Source organism: Pseudopipra pipra, chromosome 3, assembly GCF_036250125.1.
Source record: "Pseudopipra pipra isolate bDixPip1 chromosome 3, bDixPip1.hap1, whole genome shotgun sequence".
NCBI lineage: Eukaryota > Metazoa > Chordata > Aves > Passeriformes > Pipridae > Pseudopipra > Pseudopipra pipra.
In genome coordinates, this window is record NC_087551.1 from 3,170,021 (window position 1) to 3,189,989 (window position 19,969).

Sequence of the window (19,969 nt, forward strand, 5' to 3'; positions counted from 1 at the left end):
CTTGATTTACAGTACGTTTCTGAAAAGTCATCAAGTCCATCACATTCTTCAGCACGGGGGCTGAGGTGTTTTTTTTCTTGGTCAACACAATATGGAATATAGATCCGAATATGAGAAGCCAAATACAACCTTCATTTTGCATGCACATATCCCACCGACGGGAGGCCCGTAAATGAATCCTGTATAGCCCTTAGACACATGCAGACATTGGGGGGAGAGGTGGGAGCTTCTATACATCACCACTGGAAACCCGGAGGGTCATGGAAAAAAATTGCCAGGGAAGAGCCATCAGGGCTAGAGCAACCTTGGGAAGCCTCGCAGCACACACACCCCCAGCCACGAAAAAAAGGTGGAAATCCACTTTATCATCTTGCTTCTGGGTTTTGATATGAGAAACTGTCCGTCCATCCACCCCCCCCTCACTGCAGTATTCGACGCTCGCACAGCGCAGGCACCTCCACCCACCTGTTATCATCCCTATTCCCAGATTTTTGTTTTTCCCCCCTCCCCTCCCACCCTCACACGGGGGTTTTGCCTGCCCAGCCGTCTGCCCACACCACTCTGCCCATCACCAGGGCACGGGAGTGCCTTCCCTGCTGGAACTGCAGCCGAGCCAGCATTCCCAGGGATCACATCCTGCTCATTACGGGAGGCCAGACGAAATTAAATTGGGGCCCACTGGTTCTGCCATCTGAACTTCATCACTGCTAAAGATGCAATAAAAGTAATGGCAACAACGAACGAGCCTCTACCAGATGTGTAACTCTATCCAGGGAGATTAAGAGCCATATTTGGGGTTTGGGTTGTTTTTTTTTTTATTGTTGTTCTCCCCTTTCCACAACTCCATCTTTCCTTGGGAATAGTTGATTACTTGGCCCCCTCTAAAGATGAATGTTAAGAGGGTGATTTTTGGGGGGAGAGGATTAGGATGAAGGGGCAACAACATTTAATTGACTTGAAGCAGGTACAACATACAGCTGAATGATAATGCCTAATCACGCCTGAAATGGGAAAACTGGGTGGGAGGAGAAGCAGAGAGTGGGAAAAAAAAGAAGCAAATGAAGCACCACTCATTTTTGGGGGGATTGGGGGGTGTTCAGCTCAATCCCCAATAAGATTTTATAGTGGAATCAGGTGAAATACCACAGCAGAGCAGGGAGCCCTGGAACAGCAGTGATGTTTAGTAGGTCCTCTGCCTCACCACCAGAAATCCACAGGTAAAGGCTCATCCCTGGGTCTCACCAGCACCCAGAGAGCTCAAAGACACGCAGCAACACAAGAAATGAGATGAAAAACTAAAGTACAGAGCAAAGAGCACAGTTGGTAAAATAACCTCCAGCAGCCCAAGGAGGATGGAGCTTCTCTCCACCTTCCCCCAGAGTCCAGCGTCACACTGCCACCCACCAACACCACGAGGGTCCCCAGCCCGAGGCTGCTGCTGGCCCCACAGTCACTTAGTGGGACCCAACACAAAGCTGGGGTTGAAACAAAACACAGGGAGTTGTGTGGCTTGAAAACTCATTCAAAGGATTTAGATCTGTTTTCAGATCCCTTCTGGAGAAAGGGTCTCTCATCTCTTAAAAGTCCACAACCCAAATGCATCGCAAATCCAAAACATATTATTTTGAAAGCAAAATTTAAGTTAAACTTCACAAAATACTTGACCTCTGCTGCATTTTAGTGTCAGGAAGTGTGCTTAGAAATCAAACACAGCACAGTCAAATCACCTCCAAGTCTTTTTAAACCCAAAGCCTCAAAGCTTTGCTTTGAATCACCCAGTTTCTAAGCTGGGTGATTCCCAGGTATCCCATCACTTACAAGAGGTTCTCAGCACAGACATTACACCTGTTTGTAACTTTAAGGCAACATGAATTCTGAAGATGTTTTAAAGTCCTAAGAGCTGGGAGAGAGTTTAACATCTATATTAAAAAATAGACATTTTAAGGACTATTTCGTTTTACCTTCAGCACTTCAGAAGAAGACAGGTATCACTTCTGTGCTTGGCAGAGCATATTCAGCCGTCACCTCTTTGTTATTTCCTGCTTTTCCTGGGAGAAACCCCTGCCTCATGCTGGCTGCTGAAGGAGAGACCAGCCAAGCCAGAGAAAGCAGAGCCCATCACACTTGTTCCACCAGGCAGAGCAGCACAAGGATGACCAGTTACTCCAGAAGGCATCCATGAACTGAGCTTGGTCTGCACCCAGAAAAAGTAAGGATCAGACACCTCCAGAAGCAGCCAGCTCACTCAAACCTCTTATAAAGCAGCTTCCCCTCTGGCCTGGGACAGGCCTGATGTAGATATGAACCAGGTGAGTCCTGATTTGCAGCCTGGAGGAGAGAGCAGAGCAACCCCCTTGGCAGTTAATAACTCAATTAGCCCTGATCTGACACAGCTGCCTGGCGCAGACACCCCAGGGCAGGAGTGGGGGTGCCAGTAGCTAATGGAGCTGCTAAATCCCCACCAATCGTGCACTCACAATCAATAGGATGCTTAATCCAGCAGGATTCACCCTTCCAAGGCTCAAAAACCCCTCATGAGCAGACACAGAGGTGGTAGCACAGGCTGGGATAGGAAGAACATCTTCTAATGATAGAAAAAAAGCTGAGGGTGGGCGTTAGACTTTTGGGTACCTTGACCTCAAAGACCAAACCACCTTAAAAAGAAGCAGCAATAGCTCCCTTTGGGTCCCTGTGCACCAAGTCCTCCAGGCTCCCAGTGTGGCACCCCTGGGAGGTGCTCCTTCCTCCCACCCCGCCCCCTTGCCAAATTTTAAGGTACCAAAGTGTCTGTGCTTGTGCTGTGCCCAGACCACCATGAGAACTAGAGCCCAAGGCTTTAAAAAAAAACAACAAAAGAGCAACCAGCACCCATGGAAAAGGCAACATCGTTTTTCCCTATGGGCATTTCACCAGGAGAGAGTCACCACAAGGGAGGGTCTCGCCCAGATTTTAAGAAAGGAGTCGAATTAAACAGAAGTGAGATCGCAGTTCATCCACGAAGCAAATAAATCCACTGGCCCCTGCCCCACAACTCGGCTCCGTCCCGCTGATCCTGGCAGTGGGTGTCCTGGCAGCCTGACACGGCCAGGCAGCCACTCCACTTGCTACCCAGCTGGTTTCTTTCACCAAATAAGGTCCATTCCCACTCGCCGGCACAGACATGAGCAGCTACAGCCTGTAAATCCCATCACAGACAGCGCACGAGCTCACACTTAGCCCACCCCCTGCTCAGCAAAGCGCCGGGGCCCCCAGCCAGCAGCTCCAAGCAAGGGATGAGCATCACTGGCAAGCAGGAAAGCTCGTGCCTCTTGTGCAAAGTCTGGAGCGCTCCATGGGAGACACCAGGACACCAACCTGACAGCAGGTCCCTCAGCTCAGGGCAGGGCTCTGCATCCCCTGGCACTGACAGCATATCCACAGCAAGACTATTGCTCCTCCCCAAATCTGCCTTCTCCTTGCACGGACACTGACGGGCATTACGGACCCCACCAGCCCCAAAAGTACGTGGTTTGACAGCAGAAATGTAACATGACAGCTGGCATTCATCAGGAGGAGGTGGGTGATGGAGGAGGGAGCTGGGAGGACCCCCCCATCAGCATCACCAAACACCAGTGGGGGTTCACCAGTGCTCAGGTACCACTGCCATAAGCCCAACTCCTGGTCTAGTTACGTGGGACAGGTCTGTCCCCTGGGGCCGGGCAGCCCCTCGCGGCAACACCAGCCCTGGTGTAAACTCAGCACTTGGTTCTCTGCAGCCGATACGGGAGTACAAAGTCATACCAACCGCCTGGCCCTTGTTAGCATTAAAAATTAAAGACAGAGCAAACAAAACCTAAAGCTCCAACATTTATTATGGCAATTTCCCACCCACCCACAGACCTACACTGTGTTTTGTTTTATTTTTAATTCATCACATCAGATGCGCCTCCCGAGAAATGGCACATCGCGGGGATAACCAACAGGCCAGGTTGTCCATGAGAGCAAGACAGTCTTTTCCACGGGGAAGGGAGCTGGTTGAAGCCATCAGTAAGCCCTTGACCTTGGTGGGTGGGTTTGCTTTTTGTTTTTCCATTTGTTTGTTTTTGTTTTTAGAAAATAAAATAAAAAAAAGAAACAAATGAACGAAACAAACAAAAAAAAAGGAAACAAAAAAAACAACCCCAAAGAAGTGTTGTACTCTATTACAAAATATAAATACGATAGTCTTGCAGGCAAGGAGGAGCCCGGGGAGCGCTGCCTTCGGCGGGTGACTCCTCAGGCTCTCCCGGGGATGCGGCGAGCCAGCAGGACAGAGGCCACCTCCGGACGCCGAGACGCCGCCGGCCGCTCGCCCCAGCTTCACCTCCTTTCAGAATTTAAGTGCTCTTGAACTTCCATCCGAAAACTGCCAGACATCCGGGGCTCCCTGGGCGCTGCGCCAGCTGGGGGGGTACGCCGAACCTACAGAGAGCATGGGGACAGAGGAGAGAACAGGTGTGACACGGCCCACGGTGTGAGTCATTCTCTTATCCTACTTCTTTTTTTTTTCTTTTTTTTTTTGGGTCTCTTTTTTGGCTTTAACAACTAGGACACCCAACTGTCACACAGGGATACGGCAGGATGGAGCCCTTCCTCCTCTCAGGCCACACTCTCGCATCCGGCATCCTCGGCACCATGCAGGAACCACAGGGATCACTTAGGAGGGAAAAAAAACCTCTGGGCTTTACTGAGACACCTGGGCAAGGACCAAACAGACTGTCTCGAAACCTCCTATTCTTTCCCAAAACCTCAGGGACTTCCCCCAGCACCCACAGGGCATCCAGGTGCTGAAGACCCTGCTAGAGCTGGTACTGTTAATAACGGCACACGGCAGGTGGTTCACGGAGGACTTTTCCCAACTCATTACATGCTGGACGTCGCGCGGCCTGGAAGCGCACCCTGCAACAGCAAAGCTCAAGCTGCAAAGCCCCAGCAAAGCCCCCAACTCCAGCAGCACGGGATGTGTCACCAGGACAGCAGTGATTCCCAGCTCCACTCGGACAGAGCACAAGAGCGGCTGCGAGCCACTGCTCGAGGCCCGTCACCAAGCACCACGTTGCCCCACGCAGCAGACTAAGACCACAGGTGGTGGTGGTGGTGGTGGTGAGGCCGGTGCATCTTCAGCACACCCCCCAAAATCCACCTCCACAGCCCCACCAGGGAGCTGGTTTCTATGGAAATTGCTTCATTAATACTTAAAAGAGCGGTTGAAGCGAGCTGCCCTCAGGACTAAACAAGCAGCTCCTTCCTAGGCCACATCTTCACCAGGTGTAAACTGGAGTGTCTCCTCTGAAGTAAAGAGCACGTGCCCGATTTCCCCCCCAGGAGGGCTTGTTGCTGCTGATGCCTGAGCCCAACAGGTTTCCAGGCTGACATGAAAGCTGGCTGAGAATTCCAAGGCAGCCAAGAGTGCCACAGCCACCCCAGCCACAAGCACAACACCACTGCAAACCTCACATCCCTCCAAGGGGCACGGAGCTTGGGATTCCCTCATGCCTCCTGCCCCTCCTGGATCCCTGTGGCTCCTTTGAAACCAGCAGCTGAGCATCTGGGCTCGGGGAGCAGCATCTTTTCAGCAGCTCTGGCAAAGAGCCCTCTGGGCAGTATCACTCTCCTAGTCAATACTACAGTTTGCCCATGCACCCACCAAAAATGGGTTTCAACCTTTATTGGAGGAAAAAAGAGAAGGAGGGAGCTAAAAGAGCAGCTGGTATCTCTTTTCTTTTTTAGTACAAACTCTGCACTTCAGATAAACCCCAAAACTGTCTCTCATCAGATATGCCAAAACCTCCTGAATGTCAAGCAAAGACATGGTATCACTTATTCCTGTATTATCTCAGCCCTTGGAAACACAATAAATATGAAACATCTGTACTCTAAAATTCTGGATACTGTTTCAGCGCCTTCATTACATTAATCATTCAATTTGGAGGAGATTAAACACTAACGGCGAAGGGGTCTCTGCCACAAAACCATGTTCCTCCTTGAAAGTTAATGGGGTTGAGATTTTAACAATAGAGACACTGTTACCCAAATATCACTCTTATTTCTAGAGACATCATCTTTCTGCACAGAGAAAAACAGGGAAGTCTCTGGGGAGCGCAGGTCACGCGAGCGCAGGATGCCAAAGCATCTCGAGAGCACGTGGTGGGGCCTTGGACATCCACACCCCAACCCAGCAAACTCCAGTGGGTTTATCATGCCATTAACTCATTGCCACTGGCAGAAAAACACTATGTTTTTCCCAAATTCTGCTTTGGCGTGGAGGTGACAGCACGTTGTTGTTTGCAAGCTACACTCCTGCCAGCCGGTGTTCAGACAACTTCTCCTACAGGAGCAGGAGCTGCTTCTCCCAAAGCTCCTTCCTCCAAACCACCACCCCAGCCCCGTGTGTGTGGCCACAGGGCGACACAGCACCCACAGGGCTCGTTTAGCTCTCAGAAACCTGTAAAATTCAGCTTTTGGAAACGTGTAAATCAAATGCACTGCTGTGCAATTTAATAAATAAATCAATTGTACACTTTCCCCTGGTTAGTCTTGTAGCAGCGCACGGAGCCCAGATCTACCTAGTGCTGTCTGTACACGGATCTCCATGTGGATGCCTGTCTATATGCTTGTACAGCTGATTATTCCATATGTAAAATATAGTACAGAGAAAGGGAGTAGAACAACCACCACCATAGGATAGACACAGGGAACAGCACCCACTCCAAAAGACAGCCAGGCTACACTCAACCCCGGGCACACCAGCTAACCAGAGTCCTCTAGACAACATCTTGATCATGGTCTGAACCAGCAATAAAAATAATGAGAGAGGGAGAGACTGGACTCTGTACAGATACTCCACGGCACGGGATCAAGAGTCGTGTCAGCAAGGCAGCTGCAAAGCGCATCCCTGCATACACCAGCCCTCCTGGGAACAACCAGTGTCCATCCTGACACCTCGAGCTCACCACGCTGGTGGCAGGCTCTGCCTCCCCTACACTGTGCTAGGGATCCCTCTGGCAGTGCCTGCATCCACACAGCTCCAGCTCCCAAAGGGGGAGTGCAGTTCAAGGGCACTGCCAGAGCTTTTCCAGCCCCACTGCAAGCTCATCCCGCTACCCCGGACAACACAACCTTCACTCCTTCTGTCCCAGGATTAAAATGGAGCTTTATTTTTTTTTTTTTAATCTCTCTTATTAAAGGAGCAGGCCTTTTTCTTTAGATACCTATTTCTGTCTTTTTTTAAATCCCAAAGTTTCCCCTTCAGAAGGTGCCGGGCAAAATACAGGCAACAAACGATGCCATCACAAGAAGACAACAGAACAACTGGAAGGTTTTACAAAAATCAAAAAAAGGAAAAGAAAAAAAAAAACTATTAAATCCATTACACTAGGAACAGCAAGAGACAATATCACAGCGGTACGTGCTTTAATAAAGTAAAGAGATGCTGCAACATGCAGTATTTGTCAAACTGACAACATATACAGACCCCTAAGGGGGAACAGGGGGGACCTGAACTCCGGGTTTTAGAGACAATGCACAGAAACCTGCGATTCCCACCAAAAAAATAAAAGCCCAGGGGACAAGAGGGGGCAGCTCCCAGCTCCAGCCAGGAGCGGTGCTGGGCTGGGGTCAGTGCAATCCCGGAGCCGCGGCGTAAGGTCTCAGCCCCCCGAGAGAAATCAGCTCCTGCCCACGCGGCTGATTTCACCCCAGGTCCCCAAAAGCAGCCGGGGACTGGGGAGCCTCTGGGAGGGCTGCAGAGCTTTTTGTTTGCTCACCTCTTCTGCCAAAGCACTGCCAAACAGGGAGGGAAGTCCCTGCTGCAGACCGAGTGAAGGCCAGGGATGCCGCAGCTGAGGGGGTCACAGCTCAGTCCTGAACTAGAGGGGAAAAAAAAAATCCCAAAACTACGGGTCCAGACTGCAAATGCTTTCCACTGGCCGGAAAGCAAACTCCTTAGCCCAAAAATCCTCTTCCTGGGCAGAGGCGGCTTATTTAAGGCCTGGCTGGGTGGCGGGCGCTCCTCGGGGATAGGAGCACGTCCCCCAGAACGCCCCTGAGCGGGACCTTCTCCTACATCCTGCTGCTGGAAGCCACCTCCAGCGTGTGTCAAATGAGGACACCAGAAGCTGACACTGTGTACTTTAAGGTTTTTTTTTTATTTTTTCAATAAAGGGACAAAATGGGTGTATGAACAGGATAATGCAGACAACTGCCAAAAAAACACAGACAGTGGTTTTTCCAATAGAACTTAACAAAGACCAGAAACAAATACAATAAAAAGCCAGGTTGTAATGACCTTTGGTCATCCAAATAATAAAAAAAAAAAAAAGTAATAAAAAAAATTAAAAAAAAATCCCCCCCCCCAAAAAAAAAAACCCCAAAGAAAAATAAAAGATCAAATTAAGTGCCTCTGTTTTGAACAGAGCACATAAGCAATAATAAATAGTGACTCCCATAGTAAAAGATAAAATTTCAAGTTACGACAAACAGCTTTCATTACAGGAATAGAAAAGGCCAATAACAAAATATTCTGCATTGCCATTTACAAAAAAGTATTGACTCAAGCGGGCTTTCTCTTTAATATGCTTTGCATATGAAATTCTTTCCAATCTAAATATAAAGCACCATTTAGTTTTTGGCAATGAAAAAAACTGCAAAACGGTTTTTTTTCTTTTCTTTTTTTTTTCCTTTTTTTTTTTTAGCTTTTTTTTTTTTTTCCTCCTTTCTTTTCTTTTCTTTCTTTTCTTTTCTTTTACTGCATATGAAGTTTTTTAAGATGCTGGAATGTCGGGTGATAGAAGGAAAGGGACATAAAGCACACTACATAACAAACCAACGTTATTAGCTTGCAGTACTGCATACAGTATGGCAGCAGGAAAAAAGAACGAAAAAAGATATGTACACCCCTCTGTGACGGCCAGCAGCGTGACATCGGAACAGGTTTCCCCCAGAGAGCCATTATATGGCCTCGGATCTGTACAATGTCACACTTTTTTTTGTCTTTTTGTCTTTTTTTTTTTTTTTCTTTTTTTTGAAACATACAAATAATTTGCACTATATTATCCTGCCAAATTAAAAAAATATACTGTGGCAGCCTGTGGTTTTTTTTTTTTTTTTCCACTACCAAAAAAGGTACATCGATACCTTTTGAGAGAACAAGCAACAGTTAAAAATACAAGCTTCAATATAAATACTATAGTGCCTACACTAGATGAACATTTAATTCAAATACCATTCTAGAAATACAGAAAAAAGAGACCATAAATGTGTTTTAGCATAGGAATCAACATGAGTGTGCATTTTCCTATATTTAAGTACTATATAATCTTAAACCTTTCCCCAATGCATGTTTTTATACAACCTGAAGAGCTGTGTATATCCAAGGCATAGAATTTCCACTACCATTTTAAAATGAATAACAAGTCTTGTACACCACCAAGACGATGAACCCTAAAATACAGTTTCCCCCTAAACATAATGAAGTGTTGTGGTTTGTTTTTTTTTTTTTAAATTTTTTTTCCTTAAAAAAATTTTTTTTTAACATTTATATTTAAAAAAAGTTTTTGTGGCGGTTTTTTTTTTTCCTCCTTTTTTTTCGTACAAAAAAAAAAAAAACCAAAACAAACAAACAAAAATTTTCCTTGCACTGTAGGAGCGAAAGCAATCATTCATTTTATGTGAGTGTAGAGTCTGTTTCCATTCACAGCGCTGTAATGTCGCGTCCGAGAAGATAAGCTCATTAGTCAAGTAAATGGCTGGCAAAGTTTGTGGGGTTTTGTGGTTTTGTTTCTTTTTTTTTTATGCTCATCAATGAGATCATGCCCGATTTTTTTTTTTTTTTAATTTTTTTTGTTTTTTTTTTCTCCTCAGTATTCTTGCAACTTTTCCCTTAAAGTATAGACCTGTAAACTGGGAAAATTGTACAGTGCACTTAATTGTCCTATCTGAGCAGTCTTATTTTATACTCAACCTCTGTACCTTCGATTAAAGAAAAGATACAGACATCACAGGCAGAGTCAAGTGCTATTTGAACACCAACCGGGGCGGGCGCTAGCTTAAGAATAAAACAAGGAATCCTCTTCCACGTCAACACAAATAGCACACAGAGGATGGGAAAAAAAAAAAAATGAAGGACAACTTTTAGGGAGCACAGACAGATCCTGCTACTCTTTCGCTTTTTTTCCTCTTTTTTTTTTTTTTTTTAAATTTTCTGTTACTTCTTCCAAGCGTCACATTAAAGGCAAGTCTTAATAGCTCATAGTTAATCATCACTGTGTCGATATTAGCTTATACACCTGTTCTAGTTTTAAATGGCAAACAGTACCACATTGTGCTAATAAATCACAATTTATTTATTTTTTTGCTCCCCTATCTGTTACACTCGGTAAAATATTATTGCCAGTCTTTATTTTATTTTTTTTTTATACGGTATACAGGAGGTCTTAAAGTTTATAATTTGATTGTCAGCTTGACAACCAAGTGGCTCCGGATTTATTTGTTTTGGTGCCAGAATCAATAAAAGATATTATTAAAAGTAAATATCTTCATAAAACGGATTTCCTTTATTGTGTGTTTAATGGTGTTCAAGGGCCTCTGCGCGTTTCACATTCTATTTAATCATCGATGGGGAGGGGGAATAAAAGTTTGGGGAAGGCGGGGGGGGGGGGAAGATTCTACATCTCGTTTTAAGCTCTCTCCAGGAGCCAAGTGGGTCTTTAGACTGGTATGATCAGTTTGCTTTAAAAATAATAATAGTAATAACACTAGTAATAAAATAATAAAGAGGCAGAGGAGAATGATGATTAACTAGGACTGAGCGGGTCATTTCTTTCTCTTCTTTAGTTTTTTTCTCTTTCCTCTTCGTTCCTAGGGAGCCGGCGTGGTGAGGGGGCGCGAGGCGGACTCGGGCGCCCGGCGGGGAGAGGCTCGACACCGCGACCGACGTGGCGACGAGCTGCGCGTGGAGGACGAGCAGAAAGGAGCCATCGGCATCGGCCGCGACAGATCCAAGGCACTCAGATTATTTATTATTATTATTATTAGCGTGTGTGTGTGTGTGTGTCTGAAACCAAACTAACAGAAATCTACCTCTTCCTGACTGGTTACTTTCCAATTAAAGGCCTTTTTTTTTTTTTTAATTCAACTTTTTTTTTTTTTTTTTTTTTTTTTAATGTTCCTAAGGGGAACTTTCTTTCTCCAATCGGTGGGGTTTATTGTTTCAAGACAGCAATCTAAGCTAACGCAACGCTTCTTCGGTGCTATCGGTCCTGTCCGCAGAGGGTCACCCAAAGCGTGTTTTCCTTCGCACGTCACAAAAACAAAACTGTACATGATATGTATTACAGGATGTATGCAGCATGGTCGGTTTTGTTTGCTCTCGGGTTTGGTTTTGTTTCACTTTTTTTTTTTCCTTTTTTTTTTTTTTTCTTTTTGCCTCCTCCTCCTCTCTCCTCATTTTTCCTCTTTTTTTTTTTTCTCCTTTTTTTTTTTTTTTTTCCCGAACGGAATTGGAAACAGCGACGTGTTTGCTCAGCAACTAATCAGGGACAATTTAAAAAACAGCCATAACATACCATACATGCTGTCTAATCCAAAAATTAAAAAAAAAAAAAAAAAAAAAAAAAAACAACCAAAATAAAATAAAAAAAACAACCCAAAATAAAGAAAAAAAAAAACCCAACATACACAACATGTAAATTATTGCACAAGAGAAAGGCTCAAAGTTTGCGTAAAATGCAATAGTATTGCCCCGATACAGATCATGCATTCAAACGGTGAGAACAAAAAGAAAATAAACAGGGTGTGCTGGTGACAAGCACTTTCCGAATATCCTTAGCTTCCATGACTTCCATCACAAGGGACTAGAAAACCTCTACGGGGATGCGGGATGGGTTAGGGACGGGGGTGGATGGGGAGGGGGGGGTACGAATATACCTCTATTCAGTTTTTATCTCGTTATTCAAGACTCGATCACTGTGCCATTTTTTCATGTGTTTCTCCAGGGTACTGTACACGCTAAAAGGCATCTTACAAATCTCGCATTTGTAAACGTCCTTTCCCACCTGCCCGTGTGTTTTCATGTGCCGGGTGAGCTTGCTACTCTGGGCGCAGGCGTAGTTGCAAAGCTCACACTTATACGGCCTCTCGCCCGTGTGGCTCCGTCTGTGGACGGTGAGATTACTACAGTTCTTGAAGACCTTCCCACAGTACTCACAAGTGTCGCTGCGTCTGCCCTCTTTTGAGCTGGGCCTGCCAGGGCCCGGGCCACTAATATGGGGGGTGCTCCCTCCGCTTCCCGTGCCGCTGCGGCCTGAGATCCCTCCGTCCAGCTCGCCCGGCGGCGTGGAGAAGCGCAGGCTGCCGTTCTCCGAGGAGTGCTCGGAGGAGGAGGCGAAGGGCGATTGTCGGGAGTCGCCGAAGCTGAGGAAGGGGTCCTTCAGCTGCCGGGAGGCGGCGTAGCCCGCCAGCCACTGGGAGTAAACGTTCTCGGTGTTGGGCATGGCGGCGGCCGGCAGGTCGAACTCCTTCTCCAGCTTGATGCGTTTGGAGAAGGGGCTCAGGGAGCTGGGGCTACCCAGCAGCAGCTTTTTGGACAGGCCTCCCGAGGCGGACTCCCCCGGGGAGCAGCCCCGGCCGTTGACCGCACCCTCGTCGATGCGGTCGGACTCGCCGGCCACCGAGTCTTCGTCGCAAGTGTCCCTGTGCACCTCAGGCTCGGGGAGGTGGCCCCGCTTGTGTTTCTCCCCCAGGACCTGGTGGAAGGCCTCGCTGAAGTGCTGCATGGAGCTCAAGACCATGCCCTGCATGACGTCCGGCATCGACCGGCCCTCCTCGCCGGCCCGCGAGCTGTTCTCGTGGTGGCGGGCCGCCTCCAGGCTCATTCCGAAGCCATAGTCCGGCCTGTCGCTCTCGTTCAAGTCCTCCTCCTCTTCCTCCTCCTCCTCCTCCTCTTCCTCCTCCTCCTCCTCCTCTTCCTCATCCCCGTTCTCAGGGATCATGTTGGGGTCGTTCTCGCTCTTGAACTTGGCCACCACGGACTTGAGGGCGCTGCTGGCGCTGCCCACCAGGTCGCTGGTGCCCGGCTCAGGGGAGCTGGCGGTGGAGAGCCCATCGTCCGACTTCACTGTCATGGGGGAGGACTTGTGCATGTGGGTCTTCATGTGGCGCTTCAGCTTGCTGGCCTGCGTGCAGGCGTGGTCGCAGAGGTTGCACTTGTAGGGCTTCTCCCCGGTGTGGCTCCGGCGGTGGACCACCAGGTTGCTCTGAAACTTGAAGGTCTTCCCGCAGAACTCGCAGGACTTGGACTTCATGGGGGGCTGGGAGGGAGGAGGAGCGGACTGCAGAGGAGGAAGGGGCGGCGTGGCCAGGAACGGGGGCTTGCTGCCGGGCTGGAAGGGCTGCAGCAACCTTTGCATAGGGCTGGGCCGGCTCGGGGACAAGGGTGGGCTGGAGGTGTTGCCGGCCAGCTCCCGCAGCCTCCGGGAGAAATCCATAGCGGGGGGCTCCATCGCCATGGGGTTCAGTCGCAGCACCCTGTCAAAGGCACTAGGGTGATGGGTGGCCAGAGCCATTTCTTCCGCACCCAGGCGCTCAATGCGATGCGGATCCAAATGGTGCCTCGGGGGAGGGCTAAAGAGGGGCGGCGTGGGTGGGAAACGCCCTTCTCCCAGCCCCGACGCCTCCCTCGAGACCGAGCCGGGTATTCTGAGCAGGTTAAAAGGGTTATTGTCTGCAATGTGAATCCCGTGGAGAGGTGGCTGGGAAGGGCACTCTGCACCTAGTCCTGTTGGGATACCAACCCGTGGCGTCAGGGGGCTGCCGTGCTCGCTTTCTAGGTAGATCCGTAAGCCGTGCGTGTTCTGTGCGTGCTGCAAGAGGAACCAGGCGCTGTTGAAAGGCTGTTTACAAGTCGTACACGTGTAGCTGCTGGGCTCGTCTTTACCTGCAAAATAACACAACAAGCAGCGTCAATCTCCGGCCGTCCACCGGCGGGCGAGAGCTCAACTCCCCGCCTAAGCTCCTCTCCTCTGGGACACTCAGTTGGGAGCTGGGGAAGGGACACCTCAGCTCAGGTGCAGGGTACAGGGACGGGAAGAAACAAGGGGCACAACACGAAGGTCCAAACCCACCCAAAGCATATCCACCTCCTCCCAACCATCCCCAGCTCCCGGTTCAAAACTGAACAGTGGCAGGTAACCACAGCACAAAACAAGCTGTGAAAAAAAAAGGAGGCACTAAAGTCAATCAGTGCCAGCTCCAACTCAGCACAAGAGGCTGCATGTATTTGGAGTGTGGGGGGTAAATAAATAGATAAGTGAGTATAAAATAAATAAATCCCCCTCTGAAAAGCACTCACACTGATCAGTTCAAAGCAGCAACCCAAAGCATCACAACCGCCAGCAAGCTGGGCATCAACACGTTATTATTAGTCTCCTCCTTATTTTGAGACTAACAATGTATACAAAATTAGGCATCAACTTCTGCTCCTTAGCACAGATTCCACTCTGGGGCAAATTAAAAAAAAAAAAAAAAAGAAAAGGGAAGAAAAAAAAAAAAAAGGGAGCATGGGACAGGGAAAGGGGAAGGCAGCGGGAGCGGCAGCTCCGCCAGGGAAAGAGCTGGAGGGTGGCCAGGAGGCCTGGCCGAGCGCCCTGACGGAGCCGCATTATTTCTCTCGCGCTGAAAAGAAGCTGAGGATGGTAAATGCCACTTTGGCAAGTAGCAAGCTAACTCTATTTCATGATAATTTATTTTTGGAGATAACACGGACATTATAAAAGAGCAACCAACTAATAAATAACTAAACAAAAAGCCGGCTAATAATGACAGCAGAAAGCAGCCCCTTCTAATATACGGCAAAACAAAGGGGGATGAATAACTTTTTGAGGGCCGCCCGCGAGGAAAGAGTGGTGTGAGATATGGTGAAGGTGAGGGTGCTTTTATTGATTACTGGGATTTTGAAAATAATTCACTTCCATCCCCACACGGATGCTCTTTGCTGAATGCTGGTAAACCGAAACCGGAGCTAAGGGAAGGATAAAAATTCATTTCCAGCCTTGTCCAGCAGTTCTCACAGAGCTGCTGTTTAGGGATATTGTAAAAAACTAACACGGTGTTGAGGTTTGCTGAGGAATAAACCAGGAGCCCTCTATGGGCATCAGGGCTCAGGGTGATACCAGCCTTCACCACATACTCCTGCACTGACCTAAGACTCACATTCAAAGGAATCTGCTCCTTAGTCTAAACAGGCTCTTAGGGTAAACAGGCTGCACTGAGAGTTGCCCCCATTAGGTTTCTCCTATTTGCTTAATATGAAGAAGAGGAAAATTAAAAAAACAAATCAGGCAGATTTGGAAAGAAAATGTCCATATTTCCTCGCTTTATCTGCACCTGTCGTGTTTCCTATCTCACTTGGGAGGAAGGGAAGAAAAGCTTCGTGTGCACATTTTCTTCCTCAGGTGAGCTGAGTGATGCTCTGGGGGTACGAGATGGAACCAGATACCTTTAGATATCTTTAACTAGACATCCTACCCCTTCCAACCCAAACCATCCCATGGATCCTATGAGATCCAGAGCTGGCTGTACTGCTCCATCCCAGCTTTCCTCCCTGCCTCCCGGCTCTGCCGCTTTTCTACGTTTGGCCTGAGAAGCTGAATCAGGCGAGGGAAGAGACTCAATCGTCTACAGCAGGCATTTAACACTTTAATCACTTTAAAAGCCCTTGGAATAACATTTAACGTTTCATCCTGAAGCCGGAATAAAATGCACTGTGGTGTTTAGCATGTGCCAGGCGTGCGAGCTCAGATAAATACTTAAATCTGCTGAAATTAAGAGGGAAATTCAATTGGACTTTCACATTCCTATGCTCATTTGTGAGCTCAGGGAAAAAAAAAACAAACCAAAACGAAATCTTAAACAGGAAAATTTCATCTTGCTTCACCGTAATGAAGTGTAAGTTTTTAACACCGCAGTAGGAGCTAACAACGTAACGCTACCTCGCCTCTCTACCTTATAGATCAGGTCAGAGAAAACAGCATTTTATCTTATAATGAGGATACAACATCAAGCTTTCACTACCACATTTTAGTATTCCCATCAACTAGATATTCCAGATCATAAGGGCAGCTCGTGTAATCATAATGTCAATGAGAAGGGCTGTTACGACTGAGACTAAAGATTACATGGAAAAAGCTGCTTTGAAACTGGTAATTATTACCAGTCCACTAATAGCAAATGATGCATTACAGTTTCACCGTATAATCTGTATTTCACTCAGCTCCTGCCAGTACGGCCTTATTATATTACAGCGCTCACAAATTCTAAATTCCTAAACTACAGTCATCAATAAATGTGTTACTTGCCATAATTTGCGAAATTACTTTGTTCATAACATCTTCGACTGTTATAAAGACTGGAATTGATTTCCTGCGTGGCAAAATTAGGGCTACATTGATTTAGTGGAGTGTAAAATGTAAGATTATTCTTCATGTGCTTGCCTGAAAAACAAGTTTTCAATTCACCATCCGTGTTTGGTAATTAAGACAATAATTTAAATTTAAAATCATGTTTATGTACAAAACTCCCCTAAACAAAGCACCATTTTCAAGGGACCAACCTAAAACCAGGCAATAAAATAAAGGAGCGAAACAGTTAAAATCCACCGGCCATTTGTCTCCACCTCCTGCTTTGAAGAGACGTGATTTCTAATTTGTCTATTAGTGCCTGATTAATTATGAAGGCTATTGACTGACCATATCACCACCTAGAGATACGTTCCAGTCTGCTGCAGCCTTGCCAAGCTGCAGGAATGATGGCACTAATCCACGCGTTGCCCGTCAGCGATGAGACAGGTCCTTACATCGCCACGGCGATCCCTGGTTTTGGAAGGGATGTGCCTTCCCTTCCTCCCATCCCACCACCACTTTTTTTTTTTTTTTAGTACAGCATTTGGGTCCCCTCAAGAGTCAGATGGGATTGCAGGACCCAAAGGCTGTGTATCCACTGATGTCTCCCAGCTATGGGCCAGCCCCTGTGTCCGCAAAGGCTTCCCAGCCAACACATCTGGGCAAGACCGCAGGCAAGCAAGGGGGGTGTCACAGCAGGGCCAAGGACAGAGCTGGAGAATGTCCCACAGGGCTCCTGGTGCTTCATCGTCCACCGGGACAATGTGATGGATGTGTTATCCATTGTGATGCCATCAGGGCTTCAGCCGATTTCCAGGCTACCAGGAATCCCCCATATCCAGATGCAAAGCTGGTCACTGCTGAACCACCCTCCTTGGCCACCAGCAGCAGGGCTGGAGCTCACATCCTTGGCTGCTTCACATCGAGGAATTCAGGGCTGGAAGGGCCCACCAGCCCTCACTCTCTATCTTTCCTCTGTCACCCTGTGACCAACACGGTGCCTTTCAGTAAAGCATGACCTCCTCAGCATCACAAACCATCTGTAGGGCAAAGCACGAAATCTCAGTGAAAACTACTCAAACCAGCTCAGAAGACGTGAAAAACACCCCCTGCTTGCCACCACTGTCAGTTCCCACAGCTAACCACACTTACAGACGAGTACTGGGATCCACCTGAATTTCTCTGGCTCCAACATCTACCTGTTCTTTTTTTGATTTTTTTTTTTGTGGTTGATACACTGAAAAGCTCTTGGTGCACAGTGGGCCCCCCTCATGCACAGCAAGGGTACTTGTGCAACCAAAAATCAAGCCACACTTCAAAATTTAGTTATTTTTCCACCCCCTTTATCCTCCTCCACTACTCAAGGACCAGCCTAGCCCTTCTCACACTGGCACCATGCTGGGAAAGAGCTGATTTTCCTCTAAGCCTCCCACAGAGCTGCTGCCTTCTAGAGTACTGTACTCCAGCTGTGTGAGCATGGCCCCGATTCTGCTCTTCTAGCCAAGGAGCACAGCAGGCTGTACCCAGTGTGTTCTCAACACACTCTTGACAGTCTGCCCAGGCCACCCCATAAACCCACCCCTCTTGCTCTTCACCCGTCCACCCAGCTCTGCTTCACCCACAAAGCGAATCAGCCACAATTGCATATTAATTTCCAGATCACCAATGAAGCACTAACCACCACTGTGGTCCCTGCTGACCTCTCCAGCTAAGCCCCCACATTCCCAAATCTATTGGCCAGCTCTGAATCGCCTGTGCCAGCAGTACCACCCAGTGCTCAGTCCTCCCATGCACAATATCACAAGGCGCCGTGTCCAACACCATGCAGAGTCTATTTCATCTACATTTATCAACCAAAGTTGTCACCTACAAGAATGAAATCAGCTTTATTTAACAAGATCTATATTCCATAAATCTAAGTTGAGTGGTATGAATTATATTTCTATCCCTTAATTCTTTATCAATTGAATCTTATGTTGGCTCTTCAATTATTTTGCCCAGAAGAGATAAGCAAAGTGTTGCCAACTCTCCCACGTTACCCTGACCAGCTCTTGACATCATTTTCCCAGTCCATAAGCTTTTTGAAAAACTAGCATCACGTGTCAACTCTTCAGAGTTTCTTGGGTGCAAGCTGTCAGGGCCTTTTTGTTTAAAAGTATTTCTCTCCACTGTACCTTGTATAAAATCCTCCTTGGCTACTAATGAGCTAGAAAAAACGTCACCACCCTCCCATGACACAGAAACACAGCAAGGCTCCTTTCCAGGTCTACAGCAGAAGTTTTTAACAAAAATTTCTACTTTACTGTTTCTTCCATCTATCACTTCTCTTTTCTCCAGAATCCCGAGGAGCCTTCTCTCCCCTTCTCCCCACTGGTGCCAGGCACAAGTTTTCCTTGGCATCTTCAGCTCCCCTGACCAGCTCTCTAGCCGTCATGGCTTCTCACTGCGATTGATTGTTATCCATTTTCCATTTTTTTAATTGTCATATATTGATTTCTTTAATATCTAATTGCTGTTCTCATCTCGCCACTGAAGCGAGTGAAGTGGGTTTTGGATTTGGGCCAAAGTTGTCCTCTCCTTCCTGGACAGCTCATCAACTCTTTACAAATAGCTTCCAATTACCATTCGCTTTTTTGCGTGTACATTTTTCCTCCCAGTCAATTTTACTGCTCATTTTCTTCCTATTTGGGAAATTACCCCTTCTGGAGAATTACACAAGGATACCATGTACCAAATGCAAACCTGGGGTTAAGATGACACCTGACTGGTCTCACCCAGTGAAGCCTCACCCACCATTACGTATTTATTCCTTCTGTACATCCCAGTCAGCAAAAGACTAGTGACAAGGCACAGCATTTCACTACAGCACGGATTTTTTAAGTGCTTCTCGAGTTATTGGCTCCTGCCTTAAAAAAAATGCAGCAGAACAGCTCTTGCCTGCCATGCCCTGAAAAGAAGTGACTTAACCAGTGACACACAAGTGACAGATTTAGCTTCTGATCCGCAAAATGTTAACAAATGAGCGGGATGGATATTGGCATTTGAGTGCCTTTAAGGGCAGTTGGCACAATTACTCGGTAAAATATGAAGAGATGGCTGCTTTCACCATTAAGGGGCTTTTTTTATATTAAGGAAAAGCTGGTGGTTCTGGACTGTGCTCACAGATACACCCGGCGTGCTCAAAGTCCGAATCGAAGCAAGCCAACACCTCCAGGCACATTATAGCTGGCTCTGAGCAAGGCCCAAAGCCATGTCCAGAGCCACCAGCAGCAAAGCCAGACAAGATGCTGGGGAGAAGACCAGCTGGGAGGAGAAGCTGTCAGCTAGATGCCACTGCTGGGAGGGGAAAAAAAAAATTAAAAAAAAAAGATTTCTGGAGCTAGGCATGCAAGTTCAGGCATTGCCAAGTGAGTAATGGAATAATCTGCATGCGTGTGCCAATGTGCTTTGGAAGAGCTTCCTTCGTTTCTCAAAAGTCAGGGCTGGATCCAGGAAAGCTGCTCGCCGGACACACCAGCGGCTTCACAGAAGAGCAGCGCTGAAATACCACACACAGC

General features: G+C 47.4%; 1 protein-coding gene across 8 annotated transcripts in view; it reads right to left on the minus strand.

Annotated features, from left to right (window-relative positions):
- Positions 1 to 3,833: 3,833 nt before the first annotated feature.
- BCL11A (BCL11 transcription factor A) overlaps positions 3,834 to 19,969 on the minus strand; it is a 72,923-nt gene continuing 56,787 nt past the window's right edge. For 2 of the 8 annotated variants that reach the window (XM_064647451.1, XM_064647450.1), the window contains exons 3-4: positions 13,809 to 13,951; positions 3,834 to 4,440 (exon numbers count right to left, since the gene is read on the minus strand). In XM_064647451.1, the coding sequence (XP_064503521.1) occupies positions 4,339 to 4,440; positions 13,809 to 13,951 (245 nt within the window). In that variant the 3' untranslated portion in view covers positions 3,834 to 4,338. Of the gene's footprint in view, positions 4,441 to 8,146; positions 13,952 to 19,969 lie in introns of those variants that run through there. The other 6 variants (XM_064647449.1, XM_064647446.1, XM_064647448.1 and 3 more) reach the window with 3 other exon arrangements.